This window comes from Cebus imitator, unplaced genomic scaffold, assembly GCF_001604975.1.
Source record: "Cebus imitator isolate Cc_AM_T3 unplaced genomic scaffold, Cebus_imitator-1.0 Scaffold529, whole genome shotgun sequence".
NCBI classification, from domain to species: Eukaryota; Metazoa; Chordata; class Mammalia; order Primates; family Cebidae; genus Cebus; species Cebus imitator.
In genome coordinates this window covers 470201-482056 of record NW_016107844.1, presented here as the reverse complement: position 1 = coordinate 482056, position 11856 = coordinate 470201, and the positions used below count along the sequence as shown (strand labels likewise).

The 11856-nt window shown below is 48.9% G+C and overlaps 1 protein-coding gene across 9 annotated transcripts in view; it reads left to right on the top strand.

Annotated features, from left to right (window-relative positions):
* Positions 1 to 11856, top strand: part of TMEM44 (transmembrane protein 44) — a 41055-nt gene that overhangs the window by 14524 nt on the left and 14675 nt on the right. For 5 of the 9 annotated variants that reach the window (XM_017514628.2, XM_017514625.2, XM_017514624.2 and 2 more), the window contains exons 8-9: positions 2531 to 2635; positions 8628 to 8786. In XM_017514628.2, the coding sequence (XP_017370117.1) occupies positions 2531 to 2635; positions 8628 to 8786 (264 nt within the window). The remainder of the gene's footprint in view (positions 1 to 2530; positions 2636 to 8627; positions 8787 to 11856) is intronic. The other 4 variants (XM_017514632.2, XM_017514630.2, XM_017514631.2 and 1 more) reach the window with 1 other exon arrangement.

Genomic DNA, 11856 nt, shown 5'->3' with positions numbered 1-11856 from the left:
AAAAAAAAAAAGCTACTGTTTATGTTCAAAGCTAAGGGAACCCTGAATGCAATAGGATCCTATATTTTCCCAGTTATACAAATATTTTGAGTTTTTTTTGATCACTTAATGACTTAATATATTGTTAGCAATGTAGATGAAATAGTCAAATGCCCACTGAATTCTTCTGAATAATTTACTTAGTGGTATATAAGTTCACATGCTGCCTACCTTAATATATTCATTTTTAAATAATGTGATTTCGGCCGGGTGCTGTAGCTCACACCTGTAATCTCAACGCTTTGTGAGGCCAAGGCAGGCGGACTGGTTGAGCTCAGGAGCTGAAGACCAGCCTGGGCAACAGGGTGAAACCCTGTCTCTACCAAAAATACAAAAAATCAACCAGGTGTGGTGGTGCATGCCTGTAGTCCCAGCTACTTAGGAGGCTGAGGCAGGAGGATCTCTTGATCCTGGAGGCAGAGGTTGCAGTGAGCCAAGATGGCACCACTGCATTCCACTACAGAGTGAGACTCCCATCTCAAAAAAATAAATAGGGCCAGGCATGGTGGCTCACTCCTGTAATCCTAGCACTTTGGGAGGCTGAGGCAGGCAGATCACAAGGTCAAGAGTTGGAGACCAGCCTGGCCAACATGGTGAAACCCTGGCTCACTAAGAATACAAAAAAAAAATCAGCCGAGTGTGATGGTGCACGCCTGTAGTCCCAGCTGCTTGGGAGGCTGAGGTAGGAGAATCACTTGAACCCAGGAGGCGGAGGTTGTGGTGAGCTAAGATCGCACCATTGCACTCCAGCCTGGGCAACAGAGGGAGACTCCATCTCAAAAATATGAATAAATAAATTCTGTGATTTTCACTCATATTTCTCCAAAAACTGTATTCCCACCTTCACAGGCATCTTTAGCATCCACGTCGTTGCCACCACCTAGCAGTGCTCCAGAGGTTGTCATCATGCTCAGCTATGATACAGCCTTTGGGAATCAGCTTGTGTTGCTGTCTCCACGAAGTTTTCTCAAGCCGCAAAGACCCATTTGCTATTTGTGGTCACTGGAATGTAACTGCTGACTCTGTTGCTTTTTGTTGTTGTTGTTGATAATGCTAAAAAGCTGATCTTTAAAAGTGTTGTTTAGGCTGGTGCAGTGGCTCACGCCTGTGATGCTAGCCCTTGGGGAGGCCTAGATGGGCAGATTGCCTGAGCTCAGGAGTTCGAGACCATCCTGGGCAACATGGTGAAACCCCGTCTCTACTAAAAATACAAAAAAATCAGCCGGGCATGGTGGAGGGCGCCTGTAGTCCCAGCTACTCAGGAGGCTGAGGCAGGAGAATCACTTGAACCCAGGAGGGAAGGAGGTTGCGGTGAGCTGAGATTGTGCCACTGCACTCCAGCCTGGGCAACAAAGTGAAACTCTGTCTCAATAAATAAATCAATAAATTTTAAAAAGTAAAAATGTTGTTTACCATAATATCAAACCTTTACAATTATGTCATGCCACTGCCAAAAGTTAACATGTCCCCTTTTATTGATTTAAATAGGTGACCTCTATAAGTAGCCAGAACTTATTCTATTCTAATTGAAGCCATTTGTCTTCATCAAAATTCCGACTGAGTCAATGAAATAGAAGATCATGGTGTATGTATATGACAGATGAAAGCGTTTTATATAGGTCCTCAGACCAGAGATCCAAGTTCCCAGTGTAGGCCCTAGTGGGAAGTTATTTTCATTTCTTGTAGCAACTGTTAGGAAATTGTATCCCAAAAGGGGGCTAAAATAGTAACAGGGCGCTGGTTGTCTTGGAATTCTGAAGAGAGAAGTGGAAGCCTTTGGAGTCTCTTCAGCAATCCTTCAGAGCAGTGGCCCTAAACCAGGATTACCTAGGACATGTTAGAAATGCAAATTCGAGGGCCCCACACTATCTCCTGAATCTGAAACTGAGGGTGTGGTCCAGGAATATGTATTTTATTTATTTTTGAGATGGAGTCTCACTCTGTTGCACAGGCCGGAGTGCAGTGGCATGATCTCAGCTTATTGTAATTTCTGCCTCCTGGATTCAAGCGATTCTCCTGCCTCAGCCTCCCAAGTAGCCGGGATTGCAGGTGCCTGCCACCATGCCTGAACAATTTTTGTATTTTCTTTTCTTTTTTTTTTTTTGAGACAGAGTCTTGCTCTGTCACCAGGCGCCAGGCACATTGGGAGGCTGAGGTGGGAGGATCACTCCTGGATCACTTGAGCCCAGGGGTTCAAGACAAACCTGGGCGACACAGTGAGACTTGTCTCTACAAAAAAACAAAAAACATAAAAAATAAAGATTCCTAGCTGATTCTACTATGCAGCAAAATTTGGGAACCATTAAATTACTGTCACCTCAAAGAGAAAGATAAGATACATCTTATAGGAAGCAGAAAGTGAGATGTGCTGTAAAAAAGAGAGAGAGAAAATACCACCGGGGTTCTTTTGGATAAAATGTGACCTTGTTTTTAGAAAATGCCTCCTAACTTTGAGAATTCTCCTTTCTGTCTCCCTGCCTCTACTTGCAAGAATTCGGATTGGGTGCCTCTCACCACACTGTCACACTGCAAGTCACTGAGGACAATGACAGCAATCAGTCGCTACATGGAGCTGACCATCGAGCCTGTGCAGCAGGTGAGTGGCCATTGGTCACATCCAGGTGCCCAAGAGGGTGGGAAGCAGTCATGGAAGGCTTCCTGGAGGAGGTGATGCTTTAGCTGAGGGATGAGCAAGACAAAGCAGAGAAGCAGGTAAAAAAGGCGCTCTCCAAGTGGGGCTGTTGGAGAGAAAAATATTTTTCCTGTACCCTCATAACTGATGAAACATAGACTAACGAGAAAAAAAACAGCTTTAGTTACTTGTACATGGAAATTTACAAAGAAAACTGTGGCTCAAGGAGGTGGCCGGATGATGGTGGCTTATATACCATATTAGGCTGAGTAAAGGGAAAGAGGTTTGGGGTTCTGGGGTGGGAGGCAAGCTGAGGGAGGACCTGTGTGATAAGTAAGGGCTGTCTTGCTATACAGGTAAGAGTCTCTCGGGTGACAAGCGTCTCTGGAAGTAGCTCTCTTCCTGGTGCAGAAATATCTTTACAAATGGAAATTTCCCTTATAAATAGAAATTTCCTTTATGAAAGGGAAAATTTATACTCTATTTTCAGGCAGTTAGGGGAGGTTAATAGCTCCTGTTGCTTTTCAAACACCTTTAAGTCTAAAGAATCCATATGTTGGCCGGGCACGGTGGCTCACGCCTGTAATCCCAACACTTTGGAAGGCCGAGGCAGGCGGATGACCTGAGGTCAAGAGTTTGAGACTACCCTGGCCAACATGGTGAAACCCTGTCTCTACTAAAAATAAAAAATTAGTCAGGCGTGGTGTCACACGCCTGTAATCCCAGCTACTCAGGAGGCTGGGACAGGAGAATCGCTTGAACCTGGGAGGCAGAGGTTGCTGTGAGCCGAGATCGCACCACTGCACTCCAGCCTGGGCAACAAGAGTGAAACTCCATCTAAAACAAAAAGAAAAAAAAAGAATCCATATGCTAAAGAGGCATATTTCGGGGTGGCATATGCTGGTACCCTTCAGGAGTGAGGGGAGATGGAAGGGTGGAGGAGGCAGGGGTCGGGTCATTTAGACATGGAGTCTAGCATCTTGAGGGTGATGGGAATCAGGAGGCTTGAGAACTGCAGACTCAGGGTCAGATGTGCATTTTAAAGCCATCCTGGGAAGTTGTGGGTGGCCTGGGGCAGAGGAGACTAGCAGCCGAGCAGCCTGTCAGGGCCGGTCAGAAGCCCGAGGAAGGGGCAGTGTGACTTAAACTGAGGTTGGAGCAGGTGGAGAAGCAGAGACGCAGTTGAGAGAGATGGGAAGTAGAGCATTGGAGGGGGGCTCCGGCTGTCTCCCTGAGTTCTACACGAGGGGTCCTCACGAGGAAGAGGATTGGGAAAGAGGTGACAAGAAGTTCGCCCCATGTCCCACAATTCCACCCAGACGGTTCTCGTCAAGGTCACCGATGACCTCCAAGCTGCTAAATCCGCCGTCATTGCATTCTGAGATTCCACGCACCTGGCCACCAGCTGCTCCCGGCGCCTGTGGCCCACACTCTTCTGTGCTTTCTGCCCCTTCACAGGCTCTTCTTTGCCCGCAGCCTCTGCTGGCTCCGCCGGGTAAGCTTGATTGTAGAGAGGGAGTCCAACACCCTGTCCCAGGCAGGCTCCCTGCTCCTGGTGGACCCCTGCAGCCCCACAGTCGCCTCGCTCTGCATACCAGTTCTTGCTCACTTCCCGGTTCGTGTCTCTGTCCTTTCCACTACTCTCAGTTCCCGTCCACGCTGCCCAGCTGCCCATGCAGCTGTCACCATATGGCGTCTCACATTTACCGTGTCCAACACAGAATTCTGGATTTCCATGCCCAGACCAGCTCCTCTCCCTGCCCTCCTCATCGCAGTAAATGACGCACTGTCTATGCAGTGGCTTAAGCCCAAAATTCCTCTTTCCCCAGCCCCACCCCCATGCCCATCCATTCCTTTTGAGTCCTGTAAATGCTTCCTTATTTAAACTAGGTCTTGAGTGCAGCAGCCTCCTGGCTGGTCATCCTCGCCACTTCTCCTCTCGTCCTGCCCTGCCCATCTCTAACAAGCAGCCAGAAGAATCATTCACAAATGTAAATTACATCTTGTTCCTCTTTTGTTTAAAACACTCCTGGCCAGGCGCGGTGGCTCACGCCTGTAATCCCAGCACTTTGGGAGGCCAGGCGGGCGGATCACGAGGTCAGGAGATAGAGACCATCTTGGCTAAAAAGGTGAAACTCTGTCTGTACTAAAAATACAAAAAAAAAAAAAATTTAGCCAGGCGTGGTGGCACGTGCCTGTAGTCCCAGTCACTCGGAGGCTGAGGCAGCAGAATCTCTCGACCCAGGAGGTGGAAGCTGCAGTGAGCTGAGATGGCGCCACTGCACTTCAGCCTGGGTGACAGAGCCAGACTCTGTCTCAAAACAAAAAAAAACAAACAAAAAAACAGGCCAGGGCTCTCAGTGGCCCACACCTGTAATCCCAATGTTTTGGGAACCTGAGGTAGGAGTATCACTTGAGGCCAAGAGTTCGAGACCAGCCTGACCAAAAGGTAAAACCCCATCTCTACTAAAAATACAAAAAAATTAGCCAGGCATGGTGGCGGACACCTGTAGGTAGTCCCAGCTACTTGGGAAGCTGAGGCAGGAGAATCGCTTGAACCCAGGAGGCAGAGGTTGCAGGGAGCCTAGAGCATGCCACTGCACTCCACCTGCGTGACGGAGCCAGACTCTGTCTCAAAAAAGTAAATAAATAAATAAAAATAAAATACTACTACTTAGCATGTAAGTGTTAATAAAAATTATCCTAACAACTTTATGAGGAAGTGTCCTAGTCTGTTTCACGTTGCCATAAAGGAATAGCTTCGGCTGGGTAATTTAGAAAGAAAAGACGTTTCTGTAGCTTATGGTTCTGTGTGTTTACATGGCACCAGCATCTGCATTGATGAGGCCTCAGGCTGCTTCCACTCATGGAGGAAGGCAAAAGGGAGCAGGTTCCACATGGCAGGAGAGAGAGGAGGGGGTGCCACGCTCTTTCTAACAAGCAGCTCTTGCAGAACAAAGTGAGAACTCACTCACGTGAGAATCGCACGAGGCCACTCAGAAGGGCTCTTCCCCACGACCCAAACGCTCCCACCGGTCCCCACTTCCAACACTGAGCTCACATTTCAACACGAGACTCGGTGGGGCCAAACGAACCACTTCCAAACCAGAGCAGAGAGATACTAGTATTATCTCTATTTTCTTTTCTTTTCTTTTTATTTTTTTTTGAGGCAGAGTCTCACTCTGTTGCCTAGGCTGGAGTGCAGTGGCACGATCTCAGCTCACTGTGATCCACACCTCCTGTGTTCAAGAGATTCTCGATTCTCGTGCCTCAGCCTCCCAAATAGCTGAGACTGCAGGCACACGCCACCACGCCTGGCTATTGCGTGTATGTGTGCATATTTTTAGTAAAGAAGGGGTTTTGCCATGTTGTCCAGGCTGCTCTCGAACTCCGGACCTCAAGGGATCTGCCTGCCGTGACCTCCCAAAGTGCTGGGATTACAGGTGTGAGCCACCATGCCTGGCCTATATCATTATTATTTTATTAACAATTAATAATGTTATTTTAAGTTGAGGCACAGAGAGGTCAAGTAGCTTGCCCAAGACCCTACAGTTAGAAAAATTACAGAAATAGGATTCAAACCAAGCCTGTCCGATTTGTGGACCTGGGCTTTTATAAAGAGCATATGCCCTCTGTGCGTCATTTTGCACCTGCTCCATTAGCAGTTTTAAACATTGTGGTAACATTGTGTAATGTGAATGTCCCAATGGGCAAGATTGGTGGAAACAGGCACCCTTGCTGGCCATGTGCACTGATAACGTATCCCGTAGGAAGAGCCATCTGGAACTGGGTAAGGAGAGCTGCAGAGGTGCTCCCTTGTTTTCCCAGCAGCCCCCCTCTCCCCCGTCGAGCTGGTCCTATGGAGCGATTTTCCAGGAGACGCAGAGGGAGCAGCACCATGGTTCAGGCTGAGCCTCCAGAGGGGCAGAGGTGCACGGGGCCACATGGATCAACTCTCGCATCCTTGGCTTGGAGCGTTTGAAAACTGTTTTATCTGTTGCCTCGGGTGTGGTCAGGCCCTGGACATTTATAGAATGTGTCATTGTTGTTCCTGGGAGGCATCTGCTTCCCCACCCCCATCCAGAGCTTTCTGTTTCAGCATCCTTCCCAGCTGGGCAGCAGGGTGGCCCTCCCCTGTGTTCCTGGGCTGCTTCCAGAATGTTACCTTTGTTTCTCTTGTAAATTTTCTCTGCCTGTCCAGCTGACTCTCACGTGAACCTGTGCACTTAACGCATCAAGGGCAGAAGCCCTGCTTGATTTGGGTCAAGTACTTATAGCCATTCTTCTCATGTGTCCAGGGCATTTACAGCTGAGCCCTATGACACCCCCCCACTGGAGGTGAAGCAGGGATTATCATCCCCTTTTATAGATTAGGAAACTGAAGCCGGGTGCGGTGGCTCAAGCCTGTAATCCCAGCACTTTGGGAGGCCAAGGCGGGTGGATCACGAGGTCAAGAGATCGAGACCATCCTGGTCAACATGGTGAAACCCTGTCTCTACTAAAACTACAAAAAATTAGCTGGGCATGGTGGCGCGTGCCTGTAGTCCCAGCTACTCGGGAGGCTGAGGCAGGAGAATTGCCTGAACCCAGGAGGCAGAGGTTGCGGTGAGCCGAGATTGCGCCACTGCACTCCAGCCTGGGTAACAAGAGTGAAACTCCGTCCCAAAAAAAAAAGATTAGGAAACTGAGACTCAGAGAGGACATCTGTCTTTCTTAGGTGATGTGGCTTTGCTATGTCCCCGCTCAAATCTCATCTTGAATCCCCACGTGTTGTGGGAGGGACCCAGTGGGAGGTTACTGAATCATGGAGGAAGGTCTTTCCCATGCTGTTCTCATGACAGTGAATAAGTCTCATAAGATCTGATAGCTTTAAAAAGAGGAGCTCCCTGCACAAGTTCTCTCTTTGCCTGCTGCCATCCATGGAAAACATGACTTGCCCCTCCTTGCCTTCCGCCATGACTGTGAGGTCTCCCCAACCATGGGGAACTGTAAGTCCATTAAACCTCTTTTTCTTCCCAGTCTCAGGTATGCTTTATCAGCATCGTGAAAATGAACAATACATTAGGTCACATGGTTAATTTAGTGGAAGATGCTGGTCTAGAAAGCAGGTTCTTTGCCCTGTTGTGTGTCAGTGGAATGACGTGAATCCTGCAGGACTCCAGAAGTTCAGCTGCTGGGGCTCTGCAGATCTCTGAGGGAGTCTACATGAGCCCATGTGAGGAAGCTTTGGTCTGAGATAGATAGATAGATAGACAGACAGACAGACAGACAGACAGACAGACAGATAGATAGATAGAAAGGTAGGTGGGTAGGTAGATAGATACACATAGAGAAAATCTCACAAGTTTCTTTCTACCTTAAACCTTCTTAATTCATCCCAACTCACTTTCATCCCCTGCTGGTGGCATGGGGAAAGCCTCTACGGGGTACATTTATAGCAGTAGCTATACGGATTTCAAATGTACATACTCTCTTTAATCCAGCAATTCCACCTCTAGGAATTTGTCCTTTACCCTGAAGTATTGGATGTACAGTGTGATTTACTGCAGTCAGTCGGCACTGGCTGCAAGAGCAAGAGGCTGGAAACACACTAAACACCCATTAGTGGGGAAACAGACTGAAGACACCTAAAATGCTACCAGCCCCTCTCGCCCAATCTTCTGCTATAGAACTATCTCTAAGGCATAAGTATTAGGTGGAAAAAAGCAAGATGCTTGAGAGAATGGAGCGTGTGCTACCATTTTGGAAATCAAGGGAAATATGTGTATGTGCATTTGACACTGGCACTGCCTGCCCCTGGGGAGAACTGGGTGGCCGGGGCAGGAGAGCACAGGTGGACGCTGCCCTACACACCCTTTTGTACATTTTGAACACTGAAGTTTGTGAATGCTTTGACAATTCATCCATCAAGACTAAACTACGTGTCCCTGTCTGCCTTTTCTCACATTCTTTGTAGGCAGGCTGCAGTGCCACCAGGCTGCCGGGTGATGGACAGACGAGCACTGGAGATGCGTCCCTGCAGGAGCCCCCGTCATACCCTCCCGTTCAGGTCATCCGGGTCCGAGTGTCTTCCAGTAGCTCCTCCGAGGTCCCCTCCATCAACTCTGACCTGGAGGTACACGGCTGTTGCCTGCTGGGCGGGTGCGTGGGTACCATCGTTCGCTGACACTTGCTGGGTGCTCCTGGGGCTTGCACAGCTGTTCTCACCTTACCCACATTAACTTCACACCTGCTACATAATGAATGAGGCCGGGCACGGTTGTTCACGCCTGTAATCTCAGCACATTGGGAGGCCAAGGTGGGCAGATCACCTGAGGTCAGGAGTTCGAGACCAGCCTGGCCAACATAGCGAAACCCCGTCTCTACTAAAAATACAAAAATTAGCCAGGCATGCTGGCTCATGCCTGTAGTTCCAGCTACCCAGAAGGCTGAAGCAGGAGAATCACTTGAACCTAAGAGGTGGAAGTTGCAGTGAGCAGAGATTGCACCATTGCACTTCAGTCAGGGCACCAGAACAAGACTCTATCTCAAAAAAAAAAAAAAAAAATATATCTAAAAAAAAAAAAAAAAAGAAAGAAAAGAAAAATGAATGAATTTCTTTGGGGTCCTACAGTCTATGTCAGTACTGATAAGAGGTTTCCATGGTCACATTAATTGCAGGGGCAGTGCATATTGGAGTCCGATCCTCATAGATCACTTGCACGATAAATGCATGAGTAATACATTTTTAAAAGTCTCAGTGTTGGCTGGGTGCGTTGTCTCACGCCTGTAATCCCAGCACTTTGGGAGGCTGAGGCGGGCAAATCACCTGAGGTCAGGAGTTTGAGACCAGCCTGGCCAACATGGCGAAACCCCAACTCTACTAAAAGTACAAAACTTAGCTGGGCGTGGTGGTGGGTTCCTGTAATCCCAGCTACTCAGGAGGCTGAGGCAGGAGAATCGCTTGAACCCAGGAGGTGGAGGTTGCGGTGAGCTGAGATCGTGCCACTGTACTCCAGCCTGAGTGACAAGATCGAAATTCCGTCTCAAAAAAATGAATGAATTAACTAAAAATACAATTTAAAAAATAGCTGGGTATGGTGGCGTGTTCCTGTAATCCCAGCTACTCAGGAGGCTGAGGCAGGAGAATCACTTGAACCCGGGAGGTAGAAATTGCAGTGAGTGTATATCACGCCACTGCACTCCAGCTTAGGTGACAGAGCGAGACCCCGTCTTTTTTAAAAAAAAAAAAAAAAAGTCTCAGTGTTTCTCAAACTAATTTACCCATGGGAGCTTTTCTTCTTCCTGAAAAACCAGCTGTATCCTCCTGTGCTGGTGGTACCATACACAAGTGGGCCCTGCGGTGGGCATCATGGCTGACACTTGCATAAACTTTACCTCATTTTGAGTTTTTGTTGTTTTTTTTTTTGAGATGGAGTCTCGTTCCGTCACCCGAGGCTAAAGTACAGTGGTGTGATCTTGGCTCACTGCAACCTCTGCCTCCTGGGTTCAAGCGATTCTCCTGCCCCAGCCTCTCAAGTAGCTGAGACTACAGGTGCCCGCCATCATGCCCGGCTAATTTTTGTATTTTTAGTAGAGACAGGGTTTCACCATATTGGCCAGGATGGCCTCAAACTCCTGACCTTGTGATCCACCCACCTTGGCTTCCCAAAGTGCTGGGATTACAGGGGTGAGCCACCACACCTGGCCTTGAGTTTTTCTGTCTACTAATCACACACAGACGTAGCTCTTTCACTTGGTCCCACAGTTGTGGTTCCCAGCCCTATTCAGTGAGGAAGTTTCCATTTGTCTGTGGAAAAGTGAGAACACAGGGACAATGTGGTGACCGCTTGTACGTCAGTAGACAACTGTCAGCTGTCTTCGGCGGGGGAAGAGGACTGTCTTTCTTAAATGCCCTTTTGGGAAAGAATGGTAATAGGAAGCAGTAGTTAGTGTCAAGTTTTTTGGTTTGGGTTTTAATTGGCCTTATTTGGCCAACTAAAGTCCCCTAAGATTGGTTGAACTTGTACTGGCCCTTGAAATCTGAAACTCAGCACCACTGACTGGGATGAAGTCTGGATTCCACAGGGTGGCAGCTCTGGCCTTTCACAGGCTGCCCAGCCTCAGGCGCCCCCTGCCCTCACTGGGCACACCGCCTGGTCATGGGCTGTTCTCTGGCCCCAGGCCTTTGGCCTCATTGCCACAGCTCAGAATCTGACCCAGAGACTAATGGCTCCTTCCTCTGAGTGCCCCGAGCATATACCTTTTTTTTTTTTTTTTTTTTGACAGTGTGTCACTCTGTCACCCAGGCTGGAGTGTGGTTGCACGATCTCTGTTCACTGTAACCTCTGCCTCCCAGGTTCAAGAGATTCTGGGTGCCTCAGCCTCCCCAGTAGCTGGGATTACAGGTGCCCACCACCACGCCCGGCTAATTTTTGTGTTTTTTTAGTAGAGATGGGGTTTCACCACGTTGGCCAGGCTGGTCTCGAACTCCTGACCTCAGGTGATCCACTCAGTTTGGCCTCCCAAAGTGCTGGGATTATAGGCGTAAGCCACCATACCTGGCCCCAGAGCACATACCTTTCTGACACCACTTCCACTGCTGGCCGTGTGCCCTGGTGAGCCACGGAGGCCTGGGTTGTCTTCGCGTCTCTCTCCCTCCATCCTGGAGCACGGCTGGTCCCGGAGGGCTGGGTTTGAGTCGGGAATTCCGCATGCTTTGGGCTTGTACTCCTGTGTCATTCTGTGTTGTCTGGTTCTTGGATGTGGTCTCAGAATTTGTAGGGCACCCAAGGCTCGTGGCTGGCAGCCTGGGGCCCGCAGTCCTGGCAGAGATCTAAGGCTAAAGGGGAACCGAGTGAGCATGGCAGCAGGGTGCGCTCAGCGGGCAGGGACGGTGAGGTTGGTGGGTCTGGGGTGCGCGGGGGAGAGGGAGAAGCAATATTTGCTCTGTGAAAACAAAGTTGAGGCTTGCCGCCCACCCTCAGTTGGGCCGTTTTTCTGTTTTGCAGTCCTTGCTCTTTCTCTGCTCTTATCTCTCTCTTTTCTAGAAATCTATTGTTAAAAATATGTAAATTCCAGCTGGGCGCAGGTGGCTTACACCTGTAATCCCAGCACTTCGGGAGGCTGAGGTGGGTGGATCACCTGAGGTCAGGAGTTTGAGACCAGCCTGGCCAACATGGTGAAACCCTGTTTCTACTAAAAAT